Source organism: Haliotis rubra, unplaced genomic scaffold (genome assembly GCF_003918875.1).
Source record: "Haliotis rubra isolate DU_JTF1 unplaced genomic scaffold, ASM391887v1 Scf618, whole genome shotgun sequence".
Lineage (NCBI taxonomy): Eukaryota > Metazoa > Mollusca > Gastropoda > Lepetellida > Haliotidae > Haliotis > Haliotis rubra.
The window spans coordinates 295,133-321,387 of NW_025767322.1; the positions used below are offsets into that span (position 1 = coordinate 295,133).

The following is a 26,255-nucleotide window of genomic DNA, read 5'->3' on the forward strand; positions in this document are numbered from 1 at the left end:
ATTAGATGTATCGTAGTTATTAGATGTATCAAATCATACTGATTAATATTTATATATCCAGTTGAATGAGTTGGTCTCAAATTTCACACTGGTTATTGTACTAAGTTGCGCAATAGGACGGAACCCAGTCAGCAGGAAACAAGACTGTTGTGTAAACAGTGTTTTGATTTAAGCTGTTCATGGCCAAACCGTTCGAAACCATCACCTCCAATATTTCATGCATTGTCATAGACAATACTGATTCCGTTAAAAGGAAGGAGTATTCGATTACAATTTCCATTTTTCTTCATGAAACCAACACATTCTCATCAATACTGTAGAAGGGAGGCCCTCAGCACTTTGATTGCAAGATGTTTGGAATGTTCGAAAAGCAGTTGGGCTCTGTTGGATAGAATTTCGAAGAGTACAAGTGTGTGTTTTTCTGTTGTAATTTTCTAACAGTCTGTTGGAAATTTGGGTGTTATATTTTCCCGAATATCGACATAACTTTCAGAAACAAATAATCATTCTCTAATTGATTTGCTGCTATAATGCACTGGGGACGGAACTGTCTCCAATACAACAAATACACAACCATTTGCACAATAACCTATGAAGTCGCAGATATTTTGTTAGAAATTTAAAGATGTGTACACGGCGAATTTCCGTCTTTGATTCTTTGAAACACTTGATAACTGAGAATATTTATAGTGTTTCAGCTATATCTAAGAAGCAGTTGTGTTAAACTCATACACTCGAAAACACCCACCATTTCAGCTCACATCTTCAGAAGTCTGAAAGATCGTGGATCTGCGATCATCAAAAGAGTGATTTACGTCGCTTCAAACAGTATTCTCGCCACGACAGAGACACACACAGGACTGATGGTAACTTAGTGTCCCTTTCACTCACACGTGTCGATTGTCTCCCCTCTTCTAGGCTGTACCTACCCCGGTGCCCTATGCACGTACGACCAATTAAAACAATATTAGTATGGTATACAGCAGTCGTGCTACAGATTTTGAGAAGGGTGCGTGTGTGCGCGTTACTGTGCTCTGCAGGAGATGGAATCTGGTCCCAAACCACCCCCTTTGAAAACGATGGCAGCGGGAGTCAGTGATTTATTCAGCGGGCCACTGCATGTATAGTTCCGATACTCCCTCCAGGCGTGATAACCAATGTTAATTATGTGGTATTGCCATCAAAAGACTATCAGCACACTATACCAAACTCACATATTACATGGTTCACAGAGACGGTGGGATCTTATAGATTCTTCTGTTCATCACATTAATTTTATCAGAATGATAATTCAGCCGTGCATCAGTGAGATCCGCAGTGAGGACTAGAGGCTCAACAAAGGACCCTACACAGATTAATGCAAGACACACAAAACAACCATTCCAAACTATTCGATCATTATTAATTTGAAATTTGTATCCTTAGATTATGTATTCTTAATGTATAAAATGAACAAACAACATTGTCAATTACAAGTTTATTATCTTCAGGCCATATGGCTTGTAGCCGGCACTGGAGACATCAGATGCTGGGAGTTACACAGGAATTATCTCCCTTAGTCAAAGAGACCAAAGCCCATGTCTTCATCTTCCGACTCAGATTCCTCCTTCTTGGCCTCTGCCTTCACTGGTGCTGCAGAGGCAGCTGGGGCAGCAACAGTGGAGGCAAACTTGGATGGATCCTTCAGGTACTCCTTTGTCTGCAAGCAAACAAAGATAAATTCAAACCCCAAATTTTTTTCCAATTGAACCTTATTTTTCAATGACATTTACATGATTATCCAGGCATTGTCACTGTACATGTCTATGGCATGAATGCAATAACAGTAACTAAATGAAACATTTTATGAGTGTTTAAGAAAAGCAAGATTCATGGATGTCAACTTCTTTATTGTGAATAACACGTTTCAGTTTTATTACCTGATGAAGGAGCAAGCATACACTCTGGAATGTCATGTTATTCACAATAAAGAAGTTGACATCCATAAGTCTTGCTTTTCTTATGTATTCCACTTCTAAATAGCTTCAAAGATTTGAGTGTGTTTAAGCCAAAGTGATAAATGTTACAGCCACAACTCAGGCACTGGGAATATAGACTGCATCAATGAAATGGTTGGTGGCTATTTCTATCAGGTATCTAGGACAACCCAATGAGCAGCATTGTGTAACCTTACACAATGGAACAGTTTCAACCATGAGTAATGTTCCATTGTGTACTGGCTACCCATTCTCCTGTCGTCCCAACAATACCATAAAGTGAAAGTCATAGGCCACCTGCTTCAGCGTGGACTTGACAAATTGCACTACCACAGCCATCATGGATGGTGCCATTACCTGTTCAGCCTCAGGGAAGCTGTACTCAGTCTCCACAGCGATGGCCAGGAGCCTCTTGAATCCATTGACGATGGAGTGAGGGGCAGATGCAGCTGTTGGGTAGCCAATCATCAGAGACACACTGGCGATGTTGCGGACAATCTGGGAACAAGAGTTGAAATTGTTCACAGAATGGTTATCGTGCTCTTCACTGCACAAATTGACACAACTTAAATCGTTTGGTGTTTGTCAGTATAAAATATCTCCTCAGGGTTGTCAGTAGAACGAAAGTATAACACATCATTCAAACACCATGTCTAACTGGTCTGAGCTGATCAACTCAAACCATATTGACTTATCTTGTTAAACTACTATAGCAGAACAGTCTACTCAGGTTAGAGTTTTGATGTTGATTTACTCTGAAGATACTTACAGCTATCATTCAGTTGAAACAAATTGCATTGGTTATATTTCTATGTAACCGATATGGCAGAACATTGACTTGATAGATTGGATATTCACAAAAATAGGTGTTAGAATAAAACACATTTTGCTTGGATAAACACGAACAAATGTACCATTAAATGAGAGCCTGACACTAACAAGTTAATATTCAAATACAGAAACAATGAATTCAAACTTTCCAGTCCTTCAAGTGGGAATTATATCAATAGTATACCAAAACACTTCCCCCAAGGACGACAGTTTCTCAGAAATGACTTGTTTTGGTCCTGGACAAATGTTGGTATACTTCCAACCTTTCTTTTATTAATTGCTCATCAAATTCCCTTTGCCCATTTAAGCGACATGATAAATCAGCTTATTTTTTCAGTGTGTAGAAACTGGTCATGAATCTATAAAACGCAATAAAAAATAAATAGTGGAAAAAAGTCAGTGTCGGCGTTTGTCAGTACAAAAAGTCTCCTCAGGATTTTCAGTAGAACGAAAGTATAATGCATCATTCAAACACCATTTCTGACGGGACTGAGCTGATCAACTGAAGAAATCCTACTGCTTTATCTAGCTACAATGGCAGTGCTTACACTAGGCATTATACTGATCAATACTCTCAAGCTGATAAAAGACATGAAGGAAGTGTGTTACCTGCATGAACTTCGCTCGTAGGTCGTCATCGGTGATGTCCAGGATCGTCGGGGAGAAGATGGTGCCAGAGTCATAGACTGAAAATTCACAAGGGTAACAGAAAGCATGAAGTGAAGCTAACTTTTACTGGTAATAGCTCACACCTTAATCTGAAAACTAGAACATACAGAGGGAAGGACCAATGATAGCATTGTTACTAATTGTGAGGTGAGGTGAAATTCGGTTTAACGTCGTGCTTGAGAATATTTTGCTCATATGACGACGTGCATGCGTGTGTATGTGTAGGTGCGGCTGCTTGTACTAGCCCAGACTGAAGCTGGTTTTATAGTGCTAGCCCACTGAGATACCAAGCCGCAGTGAAGCATGAATACCCCACTCAGACACATTATACTGACTCCGAGCCGACCAGTCCTTGTTGTACCCATTAATGCCGAGCGCCAGGCAGGGACCAACAAGTACCATATTTTAACGTCTTTTGGTATGACGCGGTCAGGGATCGAAACCGCGACCTTCCGCTCTCCGGGCGGACGCTCAACCACTACTCCGGGCGGTCCTGTTACTAATTGTACTATAGATAACTGTAAATGACAACCTTCCGGGAGAGGTGTGCAGTGACTTATACCCATTATTGTGAAAGCATGACATTAGAATAATGGAACGAGATATTCTTTCATTCTACTTACCTTGTTCAATTATCAACCCATATGAGAATGGGGAGATTCCCAACATGTTGAGGAGAGTTGACTCGGACTGTCCGACTTTATCTCCTGTCTTGATCAGATTCACAGCATTCTAGGAAGACCAAGACCAATTTCAATGGAAGAATACAAAAGGCACAAGAAATTCCTAACAATTTGTCAGTGAAAAAACACCTGGACAATGTCATAATTGGCAAACTGCCAGTCATTGACAAAGTTACTTCAAAAGTGGACTGACTTCAGTATTACACCAATTTAGTAGCAATAACACATTAATAGTAACATTTGCAAAATGCAGATAACTACAATGGTTTATTTGTACTAATACAACAATGCACTCTCCAAGAGACTCAGTTCAACACAGCAGACCTCCCACTACCATCGATTATTCAACATCTAAAATGGTTCTTTGAAAACAAGCACTGCAGAAGCACTGACATTGATAAAAGCATGCGCCGGGCAATAAGGTGATACACCACCTGTAGCAAGAGTATCACAGCTGGGAGACCAGTAATGGGCTTCATACATTGCAACTATGTGAGAACTCTACCCAGGGCTTTGGTGTTATGTGTAAAGGCTTTAAGCACCAGAGCACGATCAAGAGACTTTCAATGAAAAACAATGTTTACATACCAAGAATTTCAATGGTGCCCTTAGTGATCTTGGTAGGAATCTGCAGAGCTTGGAAGAAAGAGGTCTTCTCTGGGCCTAGAGTGGTGTGCTGGGCTGGAACAGTCACATCCAGGGGAGCGATGGCTCCCACACGGGCAGGGGCCTTCACTTTGTTTTCCATGACGACAGTTCGGATATCGGTAAGTTCCTCCTTGCTGAATACGAATCCCACATTGCCTCTGATGTGTGGCAGCAATCTACAAATGAACGTCAGTCAATATCACTGTCAACCCCAAACCATGTTCATTCTCAGAAACTGTTGTAGATGACTTGCTCAGACAGCCAAAAAGGCAAGATATTGCTCTCCATGTCACAAAAACGACAGTGGGTTCAGCCATTTCTGGCTCTGTCGTCTGGCAATGTGACGCTCGCAACGCTTGTTGGATCATCATTGCAGTTCAGTTAATATGGCCCGAGTTAAAGAATCTTGTATTTATTCATTTCAAAACATACAAAATTTAATAACAAACAATTCCTCTCCACCTCTAATATTACTCATATCCAACCTCCTGGATAATCATATTAATGTTAAACACTGTTTCAGGGCAAAGTCGGAAACTTTTTGACAAAAAAAAAACTGCTTTGAAAAGAATTTCAACAATAATGACCATGCTGACACTTTATTAAACAGTTTTTGAAAGAAGAGATGCTAATGGTAGATACTGACCAAACTAAATATAACAATGTCTGTACCTGTAGCCTTTGAGTTCACTTTCTCTAACACATACACCTGCACTAGTTTCAGAGTAAAACATGGATTCTTACAAGCATGTCAAACAAAGTTTACTGAAACCAATAACGGTTTTGTAACATATGTTAGACCCTGGGCTTTGCATAACCCTGCTCAAACATGGTATTTAAGATTCCAAACTGGGTGTGCTAGGCTGGCAATTTTTCAAGTATATCTTGTTGAAATTAGTAGCTGAAATACATGTCACCACAAAACCATAACAATTCTTTAACATTTCATTCTGGAAGATACTGGAATATTCGTAATGCCAATTTTGGAATTTTTACACATTTGACTTAGCAAGTCTCTTTAGGACTGATTATTTATCTAAGAGCAGGACTGCGTGAATCCATGCAACCGAGGGTCGAAAACACACTGAAGTATTGGTACTAGCAGGTGGTACCACAGACCGCTCATCATCATGACAAACATGTGACATCCCTTACCTCTCCAGGGCTGGGTTATTCTCCAGATGGCCCCTGATGGCCTTCCTCATCATGGTGTTCTTTCCCATAAGCACAACTGAAACCAGGGTGATTTTGAACATATTACACTACTCAACATTTGCTATGAACACCTTTGACTGTAGGTGATTATTTTGATCCTCGGCCAGTGTCGAGTAGTTTGTGTAAATGGTTAAATCTACACTAAAAGCACTGATGGTTTATCTGTTCTACCATGACAAATGTGAACTGCTTGGAGTTAATGAAGATAGAGAACCTATTTGCTCACCCTGACACTCCACAAGGGGTGAAATGATACACAAACATTTTGTACCATGATGATAATGATATAAACAATTATACACAAATTCATGCTCAGACAGCCAAATAGGCAAGATATTGCTCTCCATGTCACAAAAACGACAGTGGGTTCAGCCATTTCTGGCTCTATCGTTTGGCTATGTGACTCTCGCAACGCTTTTGGATCATCATTGCATGAAGTAAATCATCTTATGTTAAGCAGATAGCCGACTCCAGTATTTGCTTCTTTTCAATTTATGAAATATCTTACCAGCTCTCCCTCGTAGGGCCTGTCGGATCTTCTGCATCTGCTTGGAACCGACATTGTCCGCACCCACTATGAAACATTTTGGATATTCATCCAGAAGTTGCTGAAAAACACGTTCTTTTGATAATTCTTGTTCATTATCAAAATAGATGATCGTGAAAACCCGATCGAGGGTAATGTTGAGATGAAAAATTACAATCTACTCATTAGGTACTACTTTCTTTGAAAATATCAATGTTACATTATCAAGATTGAAAAACATTTTTCAGAAGTGTTCATTTCAGTGGCGTAGGAGTCTTCCAGAAATTTTATGTGTAGCTTAGGGACCGTTCGTAATTTATGGCTTGGGTGGGTGGGGTTTGTGATGATGATAATTTTAAGGAGGGGTCACCTATTTTGTTCTGGGGAGCTGTGTGTGTGTGTGTGTGTGTGTGTGTGGGGGTGTTCAGCAATTTTGTACACGTGTACTAGGGGTGGGGTGGTGGTCAGCAATTTTGTACATAACAAATCTTTCAAATTATGCTTAGAATTTATGTGAAAGGGGGGGGGAGAGAGGGTGTCATTGATTTTGTACATAAATTTTAGGGGTGGTCATTCACATTGTACATGCTTCTCCATAAAAATCATCATACACACCCACAAATTATATACGTCCCTTATTTTATTGCAACCCACTTTATTATTTATACATTTGGCTACTTACAACAATCTTAAGGAAGTAGTTGGACTTCCAGGTGGTCCTGTCTTCCTTGACCATCTTTGTGGATCAGGGATAGTATTCACAGTTTAAAGACAGGGCTGGAAAAGATGTAACAATTGATGTCACACTTATCAGGTTGGGGAAACCTACCCGATCGGCCAATAATAGGCCAAACGGGGTATTATAGGCCGTTCGGCTTAGTTATATATTTATCAAATAAATTTTAAGCAGTGCATTTCCGCATGAGGATATTAACATCATTCAAACCCTTTTTGAGAATTGCTATACAAGTGAGTCCAGTAATTCCGTGCAGCTGCAATAATATTGTCCGTATCAAAGGAAAACATCGTCTGCTACCACTTCTACGCTTGAAATCGGGACATTTCTACAATGGCTTTTAATCACTAAAGGTAAGTAAATAACAGTAATTGACAGATAAATTGACAGTTTTATGAAAATTCGTTTTCTTCAGACTTTTAAACCTTTTTCTTCATTATTCATAATTGACAGATATTCAGTGTTAGTTTTCAAATGGAAAATCTATGCAAAATTGTGTTCTTAATGAAACATCTTTTCCTGAACATGATATAAATTTCCATTTTGTCCAAAAACTTATTTTTTTCAAGCGGAGGAGGTCCATTAACTATTCATCTCTATGAGGTGAGGTGAAATTAGGTTTAATGTCGTACTTGAGAATATTACACTCACATGACAACGTGCATGCGTGTGTATGCGCGGCTGCTTGTACTAGCCCAGACTTAAGCTGGTTTTATAGTGCTAGCTCACTGCGATACCATGCCGCAGTGAAGCATAAATACCCCACTCAGACACATTGTACTGACTCCGAGCCGACCAGTCCTTGTTGTACCCATTAATGCCCACGCCAGGCAGGGACCAACAAATATAATATTTTAAGGTCTTTTGGTATGACGCGGCCGGGGATCGAACCCGCGACCTTCCGCTCTCCGGGCGGACGCTCTAACCACTACACCACAGAGATTAATCTCTATGATCATATAAAACCATTTCATGCGGAAATTGATAGTTTGTGAAATAATTTCAAAAATCTTCAAATATAGCCTGATCGGCCTATAGCAAAGTAGGCAGAACGGCCTTATACCCTGTTCGGCCTATTATGGGCCGATCGGTACGTTTCCCCACATCATTTTTCTGAAGAAAGTACTTAATGAAAAAGGTAATGATTAATGTCTGGCCACATCATTTAATAACATGGAATATGGAAGGAAATGGTAATGAAATGGCTTCTAACATAAACTAAAGCTTTTCTAACATGTGCGCAGCAACATTGATTATGATGTTGTAAGGTTGTGCAACTTCGAGGAACCTGTGAACCATAAGGCATAATTTGGAAAACAGTATTCGTCATATTCCATTTATGTCATATCTAAACTAAACAAAGCAAAAGCGGCTGAACTATATCGTTATATACACGAGAAAAGGGTCCAAATTAATTATTGCTATCCCTCTCACTTTAACACGTGCTCACCAGTAGCAATATGGCGTGCAAAGAAAGACCACGTGACTTGAATCCTGCCACCTGGAATAAGGGAAAGACAACTCTTAGTACTATCACCCACTAAATATTTTCATCGTTTAAGAGTTCAAATACAGATAGTTAATATTTGAAATTATCATTTGTTATAGGTCATTCCCTTCGTTCGTACAAATATATCGAAGTATAAATCTGAAAAAAACCCACATAAAATTGGTGGCCATATGCTAAGGTGCCATTTTCGACTGCACCATTTTGTGTCAGACACGATATAATATAATAAATGATGTTTGATTATGTGATTATTTATGTTGTTAAAACAATGTTGATGGATGCACTTAAGCTCGGGAATCACACGTTTCACTACATTGAAGAACAATAAATCCAAACAATATCAACAATAAAAATATAAACAAAGCAAAAACAATTATTTCATTAAATGATAGGTGTAATCTGACCATGAATCGGACTTACACGTTTAATTCACTCGGAAAATGAATCTACAATTCCAGTCTGGAAATCCAAAACTTCCGTCTCTCGATTCTCAAGCTCAGCAGAGATGCACGAACGCACACACAATCACGCACACACACTGTATGTACAAGTAGTGATAGCGTACTCATAACCCCAGGAATGAAGATCTCTTTGACTGTACCGGTACTCCCAAAATATTTGGCTATAAAGCGATGAATATTAAGTTAATATTAAGAATTCTTTCCCCGCCAAATGATGCCTCCAGCAAAGGCGTTGTCTTCGGCGAAAGCTGAAGACACAGGTATTATTTATTATCCAACTGGCAAACTATATAAAGTAGTGGATGCAGTTTCTGAGATATAATCGATTGTCGAAGCCATCCCATCTGATGTGTGTGGATAGGTCATCCTGGACAGCGAAGGTCAGAACTGTTCTGTTTCAGTATTGATTTGGTTACACCTGGATTATGAGTGAGTGAGTGTAGTTTTACGCCGCACCCAGCAATATTCCAGCTATATGGCGGCGGTCTGTAAATAATCGAGTTTGGACCAGACAATCCAGTGATCGATAGCATGAGCATCGATCTACGCAACTGGGAACCGATGACATGTGTCAACCAAGCCAGCGAGCCTGACCACCCGATCCCGTTAGTCGCCTCTTACGACAAGCATGCATGGGTTACTGAAGATCAATATTCTAACCCTGATCTTCATGGGTCACCTGGATTATGCATGGTATCGGCAACACTGGTGTATTTATCTGCTAGTTTCAAGTTTGTTGGTTGTTTAACACCGCACTCAGCAGTTTTCCAGCTATACGACAGCGGCCTGTAAATAATTGAGTTTAGGCCTGACAATCCAGTGACTGACATCATGAGCATCGATCTACGCAATTGGGATACGATGACCAAGTTACCGACCATCGATCCCGTCAGTCGCCTTTTACGACAAGTATGGGTTACAGAAGACCCGGATGTTCACGTGTATCTCAGTGTACAAGAACGTGTAGCCATTCAGAGATGGCAGCTAATGCCAGCTAGCAATATAAACTCTGACGAAATAGCATATTACTTTTATATAAAATACAGTGCTAATATCCGACACATATCGACTTAGTTTTGTTAAATCAATCCACGATCAGATTTAGATGCTGATGTCATTGTCTGATGATCAAACAGTGAAAGCTGTGTCGATGTTGCCATGTGCTCGCTGTAATATGTCTCGCTTTTTACTTAAATTTAATGCTTTTCTCACCCAAGAATGAACTATATTCAAGATCAAGATTGTTTATTGTACATAATGCCTCCGGCCCGTATACATACTGAATGTATACATACTGACTGTATACATACTGACTGAATGACAGTGCAAATACTGGAAAGCACCATAACAATGTGAAATTTGTTGACAGGAGAAATCAGACTCTTCCTTAATGTCAGCGAATGTGTTAAAAACAGGGCTAATTTTACATGAACAGATACTTCTTTTGATGATAAAATTCTTATAACTGGTTCCTTGGTAGGGTGACGAGAATATTTCTGTGGAATTTACTCCTTTCTTCAACCTAATCACTGCTACAATCCAACAATGTACAACCTTTGTCTTCAAGCTGTAGCACTACTATTGCACATCTATCAAAGTATATGTATATATGCAATGATGAATTACATCACTTCATCAACAATGCTAATTTAGTCAAGTTTATACTCACGAATCTATTGTCGTACTTACATTTTCTTTGAGACTGTAGCCCTTAGCTAAATACAGCTATCTATTGATAGTGTTCCGATACACAGTTTACATACAATCCCACAGCGCTCGGTCCTAGGTTTCTCCCCTAGTTTCAATCCTAGTTAACATATAAACGGAAACCAAACAAATGTGTTGTCCATCAGGTCAAGTTTAACACAATTATGCTGCTATTCTTCAGGTTGGAAACTTCACATAACACTCATATTTCAGGCAAACCATTCAGAATATGAATGGAAACATGTAAGGGCGGATGCACTGGCGAGAAGTAATTGTATAATTCTTGTCTCTCATAATTCTGTAATTTGGCACACTGTAATGAATGTCTTTAAACTGAAGTGGTAACATAGTGCAGCTACACTGCGCAACAATCGGTGGTAGAGCCAGTCCTGATGTTATCACGCCTGGCCTATTCTATCGTTAGTATACAGTTAGACTAACAACTAGTCTCTCAAATGAACATATTTTACAGAAAAAAAAGGCTCATAGTGAAAAAAAACACCCAAAATATAATAAAAAGAAGCCCTGAGACTTTCTTCATTTTCAGAAGCTGTGGAAATCTAGACTTGCAATATTTTCTAGACTTGCGTGGGCTTCCTTGGATATATTTGCTTCAGGGTCTGTATGACAGACTAATATACAGTGATCATGTCAAGACACAACTTCCCCCAGGATAGACATTGTGAGGTTTAAATTATTATTAGGTATTCCGTGATATTGTTATTGATATTCGAAGTATATAGAGCAGAATAGTAATTCTGGATCAAGACATTACGAACAGAGAAATAGAAATCATTATGTAAAATATATTTCTACTGACGACGTTTAATGTTTCTGCGTCCATGTTATCAATCGCATATGTAATAGTTGACTGAAAACGATCTTTGTTAACTCTAAATTTGATGTCCAAAGGGTACATTGCAATGATAAATCCAATCAACCTGATCAGTTCTGCGGTTCTAGTTCGCACGCATACGTTATCGAACATACCCATTTCAATAGCGCCTGTTAATTGTGAGTATTTGAACTGCCTCGCCTTGGCAATGTATCTCTGGTCTATTCTTAGCTCATTGAGCAAGTCCAACAACCTATATAACATACACGTGACAGACCATGCGCTTACAGAACGCACAAGGGAGGTAATCGCTGCTTAGCTTGTAACACCAGTTTGCATGCCTACCAGTACTGACAAGCTGTGAGTATTCTCAGGTCGAAATGCTTGGCGGGTTTAATTTCTGTTTTCCAATCGGATTTGGCTTTACAGAAAACGGATTTTATTTTATTTGAATGTGAAGATATCTGTGATGTTGATGTGAAACGATGGGATCTGGATCTAGTAAAGAAAGGACAGGTGGGGTTGATACGAGGGGAGGGAGCTCAAAACCAGTGACTGTTGCTAATGTAAATAACAACGTACCTGTTAAGTCCACGACGGGTCTTTCCAAAAGCGGAATCAATACGGACACCGGAACGACGACTCAATCGCCGACGAAATCCCCCGTCAAAGACTCCAGTGTTGACAAGACTACTACGGAACGTTCTCCAAGTAAAGCAGTTAAAACTGACTCTAAAACCTCCAATAAATTAGAATGGAATAGTGACTCCGACCTCGACGATGATGATGAATGGGACGACTTCCTTGGAACGACAACTTCAAAACCAGTGCCAAAAACAGACTCAAAGGTGTCCCACAGGGAACAAGAGCAGAACTCTGTTAACGAAATCAAGTCCCAGGAACTGTATCCCGAGACCTACGCACAGCGCCATACGAGACAACAGTACACATTCGGGCAGGATAGGTTGATTCGAGAGAAGACGATCTACAGGAACCCAGACGAGTGGGTCGTAGACGAAGAGAAGGAAGAAGAAAAGGTAGGGGAGAAACCTTTCTTTCTTAACAGGCAGACGTTTGTTTGCAGTACATTGGGCCATAATACAAGCATGTCTGTATTAATGAAACTAATGAAACGGTAATATGTAAAAATATATAAAATGATTATGGTGCAAATCATCCAACATTTTATTAAAGGGATTATCTTTATGTTCAAATGAGTGTCATAGATGAAATAAGATATTCTTTTTTGTCTATTTTTTCAATATAGTAAGTTGAATGGCCAACTCATTTTTCATCATAAAATTTAAAGTAGATAATACAAGTTCAGTAAAGAAATATAATGAAACTTGCTTGGGCTAACATTGCGTGTCACCGTAGATCCCCATTAAAACGATTTGAGGTAATTTACTTTAATTTAATGATACCCTCTGGACGTATGGCCATATATAGCTCGGGCTCGCCATGTGCACATTGTAGTTGGGGAGACATTAGCCCTCCTCGACATGATTATATAATGTATGATAATATAAAATAGCCGGTTATTCGATAATACTCTGTAATCCTATATCACAGCTCAATCAAACAAACATAAAACATATTAGCGATTAGTTCAACGAATCTTGAAACTATGTAAATGATTGCGAATGTGAGGTTACCTAACATTCAAAGAGCATAGGTATTTTAGGCCTATTCACACCTGTGGTATTGCATTTTGTTTATGGGCCTTAATGTATGAATATATTTCTATCTATTCAGACAATCATTAATTTGTTCTCAATATTTCTGGTGGTATAATACATTTCCGTTGTTGTACATTTGATGTATTATCTTTTTAACTTGATATATGTGGATATACGTGTGGGTTTCGTAGTGTAAACTTCAGCGAACATTGTGTGACTGGTTCTGTTTTATCCCAACGCAACTGGCAGGGAACAGTTGAGGTATGTATTGCTCCACAGCACGGTCACAACAGTACGGCATATTATTTAGTTATCACACAAAAATATGTATTGCCAGCTCCTTGCACTGTCAACTGATTGCACGCATGTTAACACGTGCGCTTGTTTATCATATATTGATTGACTACCGTCAACCAAGGTTTATACCACATTTATAGCAACCGGGGTTGACAAGAATCAACCTCTCTAGCCAGTGTCAATCTCAAGGATAATAAATCGGGCATACGTGTACAGTGTACTGAACGACATACTGAACAAATCACCAATAATCTCATTTTAGTACCCATTGTCAAGTTTAAACATGTGAGTGAGTGAGTTTAGTTTTACGCCGCACTCAGCAACATTCCAGCTATTTGGCGGCGGTCTGTAAATAATCGAATCTGGACCAGACAATCCTGTGATCAACAGCATGAGCATCGATCTGCGCAAGTGGGAACCGATGACATGTGTCAACCAAGCCAGCGAGCCTGACCACCCGATCCCGTTAGTCGCCTATTACGACAAGCATGGGTTACTGAAGGTACATTCTAACCCGGACCTTCACGGGTATTTAAACATAAGAAACTAAGAGGATCTTTATATTCATCCTTTATGGGAAGGACTTTGGCAATTTCTACACTTGAGAATCGGCATCAAATTTCGGGAATTTCACCGAAGCACAGTGCAACTACATAATGATTCCACAATAGTCAAATAGTTCGACTGAAACGCATTTATTTCTACGAATAGTAAACGATACCGAGTTCTGATATGTACCCAGACATGTTCAGTTTACTTCCAGTGCGCCAAGTTAGGTACAGTTGCAGAGTGGGAATGCTTAAACATCTTGCGATTCATACCACGTCAACTCCATGTAATGGCATAAAAAGATTTTACAGCAGGCTATTCAACGAGCAAGTTTATATGAACAAATGTATTTACAACAGCCAATATGTTACGCATTGGCGGATCCAGAGAGGGGTGGTGGGGTGGTGTTAGGGGTTCGAAACCCCCCTTTTGAAAATGACTTAAGACCAATGAGGATTTTTTTTGCGTTGGCGGAGCCAAATGGGGGTTCAGGGGTTCGAACCCCTGAACCCCCTTTCAAAATTCCTGGATCCGTCCATGTTACGTGTACATTTTAACAGAATCACAAATCTGATTATCCCTTTATAAGGGACTGTTAATAATTTATGGCTTAGGGGTGGGGGATGATGATGATGGGTGGGTGGGGTCACCCATTTTGTTCTGGGGAGCTAGGTGGGGTCAGCAAGTTTGTACACACGTACTAGAGGGGGGTCAGCAAGTTTGTACATAAAAATATGTTTAAAATTGTGCTTAGAAATTATGGGAAGAGGGGGGTCATTGATTTTGTACATGACATGGGGGGGGTTTAACTTTTGTTGTACATATATTTTAGGGGTGGTCATTCATATTGTACATGCTTCTCCATAAAAATCACCATCATCCCCCTTAGCCATAAATTATGAACGGTCCCTAAAGCTGAGTATGGTATAGAAATGTGCACAATGTGATACACTCGAAACTGCACCATTTACCTATATTCATCACGCATGCCTAGCATCACGTTTAGCTGTACATACACTGTAAACCAGTAACATGATTAATGAGTGGTGTGAAGCTGAACCATAAAATAATGACCTTTCATTGCCCTGTCGTGCTTGGTGAACGCGATGCAACGATAAGACTGGATACGGGGTGCCCGTGTGAAACACCTAGGAAATACTACCCTGGTGTAGAAAACTTCCGAAATTCTTGACCCAATTCCTTGTGCATCGTGTCCTTAGAATAAGTCATATTTCCTTATATGGCAGTCTGTGGTGACTGGTGACCAGTGAAACAGTCTGTACAAATATACCATTTGCACATTTAAGCCCAACGCCGAGGGGTAGCTAATACGTGTGCCAACCAGTATCATGTAAAGGGTTACCCTTAGTCTCATGTTCTCACTCCTGAATTCCATACATTACTGTAAGAGGCCCAGATAAGCTGCGTATCCGGGTAGAATACGCATAGAAAATTCCCATTTACGCATTGAAAAATAATTGTTGCGTACCAATTACGCATTTAAAATGTTAGATACGCAAAAAGTTTAAAACAAATGCGTACGGAATATATTTATAAAAATTTCTTGCGTAATGAAAATGACATCGATTGCTATCAAGTTGTACTGTTAGTATAGGGCAAGCGTTGTACTGTCAGTATAGGATGAGTGATTTCCAATATATTTAAGTTGGTTTTGATTAGGTATGACATAAGGCAGAACATACCTGCTTAGTAACCTTACTCAATGACATATACTTAGGTGAGTAAAATGACTGAAATACGCACATATTTGAAAGCAGTGGGTAACGGAAATTGAAATACCCACTCAACATTCATAATACCCACTCCAAAATAATACAGTGGGTACAGTACCCACATGAGCTAAATCTTATCTTGAGTTCTGCTGTCATTACTTCATATGGTAATAACAATAATGGACATGTATAAAGGGCCTGTATCCACCCGCTTGTGTCATGCTCAAAGCTCGGAGACATAAGTATCCTGGTTAACCCGAGGCGCTATAGAAAGTTAACAGTCATATGACTTATCCGTCTATATCCGATATTTTTATTTTTTCTACTTTTTGCCATCATCAAACTTGAATACTTTCTTTTGTCCGTCAGTTTAGCTACTGGTACAGTACAAATTCCGTTCTGACAATCACTGTAGGCGTTTTGTGCAACTAAACATGCCTATTGTTTCCTTGGTTACAACAGTATATTACATGAGGCGTCCTAGTCTTATACACCTGAATTGACACGCAGTCTAAATCAGTTGAGTATTTATGATGCAAGTTATTGACCGATCTATGGTGTACGTGATATGGTGTCCGTGTGTGTGCACCAAACATAGACTCACACCCCGGCCACTTTACCCAATCTGACCCGAGTGACCGGTAGCCCACTAATCCGTCTTACCGACATTCTTTCGTAAGATAGGGAATACTAGCATATGTTCGCTGTTTCGCTGAGTTAAAAATCCCATTAGCAGATGACGCCAAAAACCCCGAGTTATTTATTATAGGATATTTATATAGCGCACATATCCACGCAACTAGTTCATGCTCAAGGCGCTGGTATTTTTCCCCCATGATCATTGGATGTCAATGTCAACGGCACATTGCATTATCAACTTCAACTCCCCGTGGATCATACAACTCTTGCAGCCACTGGAAATGAAATGAAATTGTAAAAGTGTTTTGTATATACTTACTATAACCACTTTTCCCGCTCACTTTGACGTTGCCGACGCGTTGCAACTCATTTACTGTGACCTTCGCTGTGAAGGACATTGGAACTGCCATGCGCTCAACCCGTCAAGTTTGACAACCTTGTATTGTCAAAGTTTGAGAAATGCTTTGACAAAACTATTGTCAACACATATCCTGTGTAAAACGCGTGGTTAAACTATAAACATGATCGTCAACACTATCTAAATATCATATCTAATGAAAGCTTGTTTTAAACCAATCAGTATAAGACTCGCAATGTTGTCACAATAACAACATGGGTTGTCATACTGACAACTCTCAATGTTCAAACTGACAACTTATAATTGTCTAAGCAATAATGACAACGCTAAAATTGTCAAATTGACAACATTTATTTACAGTGTAGGCGCTTTCTCATCCTTACGAGGTACCCATTTACAGCTGGATGGACTGGGACACATAGTCACAATACTTTGTCCAAGTTACTGCACGTTGTTTTACCCGCAACTAGGTGTTTGCACGTATTCATGTGGCAACCATCTGGTCATATACCAATGGATTCATGGGTTCTTTTAAATGCACAGGGTTGTGACAACACTGAAAGAGTCTGCGCACAAAGTTATTTCCTTGTCTCCAATGTACTCGGATAAACCCGTTCAATTGAGAACTGGGGCGATGGGGTACCCTAGTGGTTAAGGCGTTCACTCGTCACGCCGAAGACCCGGGTTCGATTCCCCACAGAGGTACAATGTGTGAAAGCCATATTTCTGGTGTCCCCCGCCGTGATATTGCGGGAATATTGCTAAAAACTAAACTCACTCACTCATTTGAGAACTATGCACAGGTATGCGCGATAAACTCACCTATAAGATGAGTTCCAATACTCGCAGAATACATGGAAAATGCCTGCTATTTAACCAACCGCGGAAGTTGGTATTTAACGTATCTCCTAAGGCATTACGAATTGTGCCCAACAGACAATAACGGCATCTTCCCAATGGTATCTTTGTCAGTGATTGTATTTGATTTCAAAACAACTGATGAACCCGAGTTGACCAAAGTATACGTCTAGGTGCCAAGAGTCAATACCCCTGAGGTACTCTGGTTAGCAACGTTCAGGCGACGTCTACGGTGTAGCTTATAGGTTATATATACCTAAAAATATCCGTTTTGTTAAATATAATTAAGTTGGTGTCGATGGTATATATGTAGAGTGATATGCTTGAAGGAAATGTTTCTTTCGATCTTTGACATAAATATTTTCAGATACATACTGCAACTTTAACGTTGATTTTGCAATTGTTTGATGTTCTATGCGGTTTTTTATAACTTTCTTATCTTTTCACATGCATTAAGTAGAGCAGGTAAAATGGCAGGTTTTTGTCACGCAATAAAAGACTTGTTAACCACCTAATGATGTGCGTTATAGCAATGTATATGGCTGTTGAGGTCCTCCTGACTGCCATGTTTTTCTATATCTAAGACTGCATTTTAAGCGTTTTATTTGGGTTTCTTCGCTACGCTGTACTTGATTAGCACTGCATGGTTACTCCAGATAGGTTCTAATGAGGCCCGGGTGCCTGGATTGTGGTAACCTCACATTGTAATAATCGAACCGGGCGCGTAGCAAGCCATATTTTTCGCGAAAGCCCGATAGGTCGTAAAGCTTTATATTTAGATAGTATTGAGGGCTTGCCCAACCTTTTTTAGCAATAACCATGTCCATAATCACTCCAAGCTAATACCTACCATAGTTATTGAAGTCACGAACACCGGATGATATCGTACCGTATTAAATTGATCTCAACAAAAGGGCAATGTAACGTCCTGTGCTTTAGCCTGTCTCCATGGTACATTTGATGAAGAGTCTGCCGTGAGAGCGGGTGTCAGTGGTATCCTGGCTGCGCCATACACAAATATTAGACTACATGACCCTCAGCATTAAGTGAGTGAGTGAGTTTAGTTTCACGCCGCACCAGACAATACCGCAATTGGGAACCGATGACATGTGTCAACCAAGCCAGCGAGCCTGACCACCCCATCCCCTTAGTCGCCTCTTACGACAAGCATGGGTTGCTGAAGGTTCATTCTAACCCGGACCTTCACGGGTCCTCAGCATTAAGGGGATTTTGGAGGCTGAATACTGAACTGAATCGGAGGTAGCGTGATATGTCAGTGGACTAGAGCTTAAAATGTAGCTGTTTTTTTTTTTTTCAAATTACGTTATTGTCCTGGAATTTATTTTGATTGTTTCCTGTCTTCAAGTCCTCACACTCTTGCTGAACACAGAATCAGTATCATGACAGTGCATCTACTTCCACACTCGGATGCTGCTTCATGCAGCTTAGTATTGACTCGGATATCGGTTTAAGATCAATGTATAAAAAGATTAATCATTTTCCTGTAATTCAGCTTTGAATGAAGATGTGGAACCGCCGGATTAGTGTCAAGTCAGTTCTGGTTTCCATGGATGCGGCAGGTCCACCCTTCCCTTCATATACTCCTGCCCCGGTGTTCCCTTCCCCTTACCCGGTCAGGGCGGGTGTTGGATTGTTGTCTCCCCATTGCTTCCTCGAGGCCGGTCACACAATACTGGGTTAAAATATATATTTTCGCAGCATGCCTATTGTTCTGGCTGATCGATATCCCAAGGCTGTATGTGTAATCTAGATCAAATATATTCTTGATAACATGTAAAGATTTTTCTCACCTTGGTCTAAGGCAATGAGCGTTTGGCTTCTGGGAGATTCACGCAGAGCGCGTTGCTAATTGAGTAACACTGTATACAGTAGACAACTTATACAACCAGCTCAAAGGGACGACTAATATGGTTCTTTATATCTGCAGGTCGTTAAAGGCATTTCGACAGCAACATACAGCGCGTTGCCGAGGCCAAAACCACAATAGCCGTTCGTTATATCCGTCAGTTCGTTACAAGAATTGTCGTTATAAGCGTAGATTACTGTGTACCTAAATCTATTCAGAGAGAAAGAGAGAGTGTGTGTGAGAGAGAGAGAGAGAGAGAGAGAGAGGACAGAGAGTGACAGAGACAGAGAGAGAGGAAGAGAGAGTGACAGAGAGAGGGAGAGTGAGAGAGACAGAGAGGAGAGAGAGAAAAAGTGAGAGTGAGGGAGAGAGAGAGCGAGAGTGTGTGAGAGAGAGTGTGTGTGAGATAGAGAGTGAGCGAGAGAGAGAGTGAGAGAGTGAGTGACAGAGAGAGAGAAAAAGTGAGAGTGAGGGAGAGAGAGCGAGAGAGAGTGAGAGAGAGAGAGTGAGCGAGAGAGTGAGCAAGAGAAAGTGAGGGAGAGAGCGAGAGAGGGTGTGAGAGAGAGAGAGAGTGAGGGAGAGAGAGAGTGTGGGAGAGGGTGTGTGTGTGTGAGAGAGAGAGAGAGAGAGAGAGAGAGAGAGAGAGAGAGAGAGAGAGAGAGAGAGAGAGAGAGAGAGAGAGAGAGAGTCAGTAATAACAGCCAGCGGCCCACAATGTCCACTGTCCACAATATGGTGTGTTCTATAGCCAGTACAGGGTGTTTGCAGGGATTACTTAACACGTAAGCGTAGATTACTGTGTACCTAAATCTATTCAGAGAGAAAGAGAGAGTGTGTGTGAGAGAGAGAGAGAGTGTGTGTGTGAGAGAGAGAGAGTGAGTGAGAGAGAGAGAGGAGAGACAGAGAGAGAGACAGAGAGAGAGAGGAAGAGAGAGGCAAAAAGTGAGAGAGGGGAGAGAGAGAGAGCGAGAGAGAGAGAGAGAGAGTGAGAGTGAGGGAGAGGAGCGAGAGAGTGAGAGAGAGATGGTGAGAGAGAGAAAGAGAGTGAGACAGAGAGAGAGAGAGAGAGTGAGCGAGAGAGAGAGAGATGAGAGAGAGAGAGGGAGAGGTGAGTGAGAGAGGTGAGAGAGAGAGAGAGAGAGCGGAGAGAGAGGGAGAGAGAGAGCGAGAGAGAGGAGAGAGAGAGTGAGGAGAGAAAGTGAGGGAGAGAGCGAGAGGGTGCGGAGAGAGAGAGAGAGGAGGGAGAGAGAGTGTGAGAGGGTGTGTGTGTGTGTGAGAGAGAGAGAGAGTGTGAGAGAGAGAGTGAGCGAGAGAAAGTGAGGGAGAGAGCGAGAGGCGTGAGAGAGAGAGTGTGGAGGTGTGTGTGTGTGTGTGTGTGTGTGTGAGAGAGAGAGAGAGAGAGAGAGAGAGAGAGAGAGAGAGAGAGAGAGAGAGAGAGAGAGAGAGAGAGAGAGAGAGAGAGAGAGAGAGAGAGAGAGAATCAGTAATAACAGCCAGCGGCCCACAATGTCCACTGTCCACAATGTGGTGTGTTCTATAGCCAGTACAGGGTGTTTGTAGGGATTACTTAACACGTAAGCGTAGATTACTGTGTACCTAAATCTATTCAGAGAGAAAGAGAGAGTGTGTGTGAGAGAGAGAGAGAGAGAGAGAGAGAGGTGTGAGAGAGAGAGTGACAGAGAGAGTGACAGAGAGAGAGAGAGAGGAGAGAGAGAGAGACAGAGAGAGTCTGAGGAGAGAGAGAGAGAGAGGAGAGAGAGAGTGAGAGAGAGAGTGAGAGAGAGAGAGAGAGAGAGAGAGTGTGAGAGAGAGAGAGAGTGAGAGGTGAGAGAGAGAGTGAGAGAGAGAGTGAGAGAGAGAGAGAGAGAGAGAGACAGAGAGAGAGAGAGAGAGCAGAGAGAGAGAGCCGAGAGAGAGTGGAGAGAGACCTGAGCGAGAGAAAGTGAGGAGAGCGAGAGAGTGGCAATGAGAGAGAGAGGAGGGAGAGAGCGTGGGGAGAGGGTGTGTGTGTGTGAGAGAGAGAGAGAGAGAGAGAGAGTGTGAGAGAGAGTGAGGAGAGATGAGAGAGAGTGAGAGAGTGGAGAGAGAGGAGAGAGTGAGAGAGAGAGTGAGAGAGAGTGAGAGAGAGGTGTGTGAGAGAGAGAGAGAGAGAGAGAGAGAGAGAGAGAGAGAGAGACAACAAGACCACGTGGCATCTTCACATTTCATTTTATCAAGAGTACATTGTGTCTGCAAATTGCACTTCAACAAGACCACGTGGCACCTTCACATTTGCACTGGACCACTCCTATACTAGAACAGTCAATGTACTTTGTAGGTTCTCAATCGGCAATGCTATCTTCACACAGTACTCTCAGCTCCTCAATTTTACAACTGAAAGAATATTCTGTGTTTGACTCTTTTTAGATGACCAAGGGGTTTGATGCCTCCAAGTTCCGGGCTGCAAACCAGGGGAAGGTAAGATGTATTCTGGTTCGAGGCTATTTGCTTCTTCAGGCGAAGAGAATGGTGTTGTGAAGGGCCGGTCTGCTACCTTTTGTTACACTGTATCGTGACTTAAGAAGGCCACAAGGCATAGACAATAAGAAAATTCAGTATCTGTAGTCTTTTTATAGATACTCTGATGGAATTTGGCGATTCTTCCCGTTAAAAGTCATGCATTTCCGATAAGACATAGGACGCATTATACAGCCTTTTGAAACAATTATATATTCTTTGGATTGACACTCATCCTACGAATCATAAGCGATTCATATACACTGTGGCTTTATTTCTGCGATAGTTGGTCAACATCAGCGCAACTAAACCTGATTATCCTTATTCCATCCAATAGCTAATTACGAATGTTGGCTTTCTATTTGTTTGTTTTAATGAGAGAGAAAACACATGCCTGGACTCTCCAGATAATCAGTTGTTCATTTTCTTTTACAGCCAGTTCGAGAAAAGGACATTTTCTCGACTCAAGAAGGTAAGTTTGAACATTCGGTGGATAAACTATCAGTGGTCCCTCAACAGCTATACCGACTTCTCTGTAATTAATGCTAGGGATACACTACGTTCCCGGCGGCCATGGCAGCCTCGTTTCTCTGAAACATAGTGCGCCGTGGGATTTTGGATATTTTTGTTAGGTCCTGCTACGTTTTCTCACGGTCTATCACGGTATGCGTGGTAAGCCGTTGAGAAAAGGGGCTGGTGAGTCCCGGAAGCTCAAAGGCTCACTACAGTTCGGCCTGCGGTCCACTACGGATGCCATTACGTTTCCTCCCGGCCTGCCGCATTCTGAACAGTTTAAAAATCTGGCACGGCATCCACGGCAATCACGGACTGTCACGCTTTGCTTTTTAGCCACCCAGCCACGGAACGTTTTGTAGCCCCCAACCCCGTTTCACGAAGTATCGGCGAAACGGGACCGCCGTGGCGGCCGGGAACATAGAAACCCTGACACTAGGGACCCACGCCAACCAAGAGATGTAAAGACAGTCGGCGGTAAATAATCGATGCTGAACCAGACTGGTATGATCCATGTCATCCGGGCACGATGAACGGCTAACGAAGTCACCCATCCTGAATACACAGCCCATTAAGTAATTCTAATCCGGAATTCCCACATGTGGACAGTTATACACATATGGAGATGCTTCTTTTACATTGGATGAATCATTATGTCTCTCTCACCAGACCACGTGGTCTTTAAACAAAGTGGAATTAAGCTGATTGTATTCCTTGTTAGTTGTTTCACGCCTCACTCAGCAGCACACCGCGTATATAATGTCGATCTGCAAATACTCGTGTCTGGAACAGACAATACAACGATTTACATTACCGATTTTTGGAAATAAGATACGATGACATGCATCAACCAAATCAACGAGCCTGGGCCCTTATTCTCGAAACCTTCGTAGCCCTAAGAATTCTTAACTTTGATCGTAGCCAATGTGTTAAGGATGGGCTTAAGAAGTTCTTAGGGCTCTGAACGTTTCGACAACAGCTTACCTGATCATCCAATTCCAGCTGAAGAACAATTTGAACCCATCCCTGTAATCAGACACGTTGGCAGCAGAATACGAAGGGCGAAGGGTAGATACAGTAAACACCATCTACCTATTCATGATCAATTCTAGTTTTTCCTGACAGTTTCTTTAACGATATATAATGATCTATACGTAATTAGTAGCTTGACCAACGCCCGAAGCGTGGGTTACATTTAATTGCATGTCAGTGTTTAATTTCAGAATTTGAGACACCTCGTTATCTCCGGTCCAGTGAGCCAGTGGAACAACAACCGACTACTGTCAGCCAGAAGCCCACGTGAGTATTTGTACACTGATGTCACCTACAGTGACGTTATTCAATAGACACGTCCGATGTAATGAAAGTATAAATTTGGTTAGGGCACGGTAAGCCAGTAATTTAATGCTAGGTATAGGATTCAATCCCAGATACCCTCGGTCGTGTTTCTAGGTTTGCCAACAACATTCCCATGCACGTGTGATGTACCAAAACAGTTATAGAATTCCCATCACTCATTTACTGATTTACTTACACTAATGAATTATATACGTGTCAACAGACTACAATGTTGTTCGACAGTTAGGCGTCATCAGAACGTGAGTTTAGTGCAGGAATCAACAACTATATTGTACACAGTGACCCTGGCGTGTGGTGGCTTGTTTATACTGTATCCCGTCTGCCGGTAAAACGTTTTCAATAATGTACAGAGCCACATTGACTGGGCGGTTGAACTAATGGTTGCATTAATGTACATTGATAGAACTCACTCTTGGACCATTGCGGGACATCTGATGACTGGTTACAGGAGCGTTTGTCTCCCTCCTGAATAATAGAGCAGACGACACCGACAATGGATGATATAGCGTCCTTCATGATGGTTAAATGAAGCGTTAAATATCTACCATATTTATTTATGTCCAACCTATAATATATAGTGATAACTTTGCATAGAAACATTTCGATATTTTCACATTTTGTAAAACACATGCTAGATTTTCACCATTTGCCCTTCATTTATTTGGGCCTCGTTCCTCAGCGATAGCGCTAAGATGACTAACTCCCGTACTTTGACATAGACCTACGACTGTCGTAGCGACGATAGCTTTGAGGAACAGGGCCCAGGACTGTCTGTGGTGACATCTGGAACACACAGGAATGTGCAGCTTCATATAAATAAACAAACATACATATGTTTTGACTCACACATCCTACATGGCTGACCTTGTTAGGATTGGTGTTCAGCAAATCAGGCTTATTGTAAGAGGTGATTAACTCGATCAGGTGGTGAGGCTCGCAGACTTGGTTGACACATCATCGTATCCCAATTGCATTGATCGGTGCTCATCATATCAGTCACTGGATTCACAAGTCAAGGCTCAATTACTTACAGGCTTCCACCATATATAATATAAATATATGTATTTATAGGGCAGTACTAAATAGCAAACAAACCACACAAAGCTGATTTCTGGGATCTGCTGATTTATTTTGAATGGTCACATGGCCCGTTCCTTGGGATAAGTGGATGGTGTTCTGTTGCAGGCCGAAGGAGCTCCCAAAGTACAACAAGGAGGAGGAAGACCTGATGGCCCAGTTGATGATGGATGATGGTGATGATGACTACGACTTCGGTGCCATGATTCAACACCAGGCCATGCATCCAGCCAACATGATGAACTGAGGCCTGATCTGTCAACAATCTATCTGGCTGCATTCAGTCATAGAGTTTATTGTAACATATATACTTTCAATATGCTGAAGACAATGTCCACTAGCATTGTTCTGAAGACACCCCGGGAACAGAACATGCAACTATGGCAGCCATTTTGAATTTTCCAAAACATACCAAACATTTATTGCAGTGCATGGAGGATAAGTTCCCAACAAATGACTTGAACTGTTCTCAGTGTTTCAGCTGTGGAATATGTGATGAAGTAAAACATACTAGACCAAGGGTTGATCTGAGATTTGAAATGCAGATGACAAATCTACAATTACTACACAGTGTATCACCCATCCAGCCCCTGTTGAGAACCAATTGGGTTCACTTGTTAGTTTTTACCTACTCAATTTTCAAAAGATGCTGTGATATGACATTATGTGTCTTGTTTTTCCATCTATTGATGTAAGACTTCACTACATCTATTTCTTTTCTGTCATCGTTTGTTTCTTAGCTGGGTCAGTTGGGCAAATGATATTATCATTCTTGTAGGACAAGGGTCACGAGTCATGATCTTGAGTCATTTGGGATCACTTACAAATACATGAACTAAGGCCAATGACTAATAACTTATAACATTACAAATGCCTCTTCATTAATCTCAAGTTCTCTTCTCATGATGTTGTGATAATAAATGCATACATTACATAAATATTGAACAATGTACTATTTATTATTAAAAAACTGGCTTCCTGAGAAGATATCAATATCTGATGAAGCTACAAGCCTCTGTAATGCCATCTCTCC

The 26,255-nt window shown here is 41.1% G+C and overlaps 2 protein-coding genes across 4 annotated transcripts; one reads left to right on the top strand and one right to left on the bottom strand.

Moving 5' to 3' along the window:
• Positions 1-1,462: 1,462 nt before the first annotated feature.
• On the bottom strand, positions 1,463-8,793 carry LOC124256108 (60S acidic ribosomal protein P0-like). 2 transcript variants are annotated; one of them, XM_046690052.1, is made up of 9 exons: positions 8,735-8,793; positions 7,231-7,325; positions 6,531-6,630; positions 5,963-6,038; positions 4,750-4,983; positions 4,100-4,209; positions 3,417-3,493; positions 2,334-2,474; positions 1,463-1,699 (listed from the first exon to the last, which is right to left on the bottom strand). In XM_046690052.1, exons 2-9 carry the CDS (start codon positions 7,282-7,284, stop codon positions 1,556-1,558), a joined length of 936 nt encoding a protein of 311 aa, XP_046546008.1. In that variant the 5' UTR covers positions 7,285-7,325; positions 8,735-8,793; the 3' UTR covers positions 1,463-1,555. The 2 variants fall into 2 exon arrangements, with proteins under 2 accessions (XP_046546008.1, XP_046546009.1); XM_046690053.1 differs by having other exon boundaries at positions 8,719-8,737.
• Positions 8,794-12,142: 3,349 nt separating this feature from the next.
• On the top strand, positions 12,143-26,162 carry LOC124256110. Of its 2 annotated transcripts, XM_046690054.1 has the most exons (6): positions 12,143-12,834; positions 13,726-13,737; positions 22,184-22,234; positions 22,709-22,745; positions 24,010-24,085; positions 25,331-26,162. In XM_046690054.1, the coding sequence occupies exons 1-6, from the start codon at positions 12,283-12,285 to the stop codon at positions 25,467-25,469; spliced, it is 867 nt and encodes a 288-aa protein (XP_046546010.1). In that variant the 5' UTR covers positions 12,143-12,282; the 3' UTR covers positions 25,470-26,162. The 2 variants fall into 2 exon arrangements, with proteins under 2 accessions (XP_046546010.1, XP_046546011.1); XM_046690055.1 differs by lacking the exon at positions 13,726-13,737.
• The last annotated feature ends 93 nt before the right edge of the window (positions 26,163-26,255 follow it).

Bases quoted from the DNA above. Each gene is read 5' to 3' on its own strand.
- LOC124256108 (XM_046690052.1), bottom strand. From the start codon at position 7,284: ATGGTCAAGGAAGACAGGACCACCTGGAAGTCCAACTACTTCCTTAAG. The intron at 6,631-7,230 runs GTAAGTAGCCAA...CGTGTTTTTCAG, and splicing joins ACTACTTCCTTAAGATTGTT to CAACTTCTGGATGAATATCC. The intron at 2,475-3,416 runs GTAACACACTTC...TCTTGTTCCCAG, and splicing joins TACGAGCGAAGTTCATGCAG to ATTGTCCGCAACATCGCCAG.
- LOC124256110 (XM_046690054.1), top strand. From the start codon at position 12,283: ATGGGATCTGGATCTAGTAAAGAAAGGACAGGTGGGGTTGATACGAGG. The intron at 22,235-22,708 runs GTAAGATGTATT...TTTCTTTTACAG, and splicing joins GGGCTGCAAACCAGGGGAAG to CCAGTTCGAGAAAAGGACAT. The intron at 22,746-24,009 runs GTAAGTTTGAAC...GTTTAATTTCAG, and splicing joins CATTTTCTCGACTCAAGAAG to AATTTGAGACACCTCGTTAT.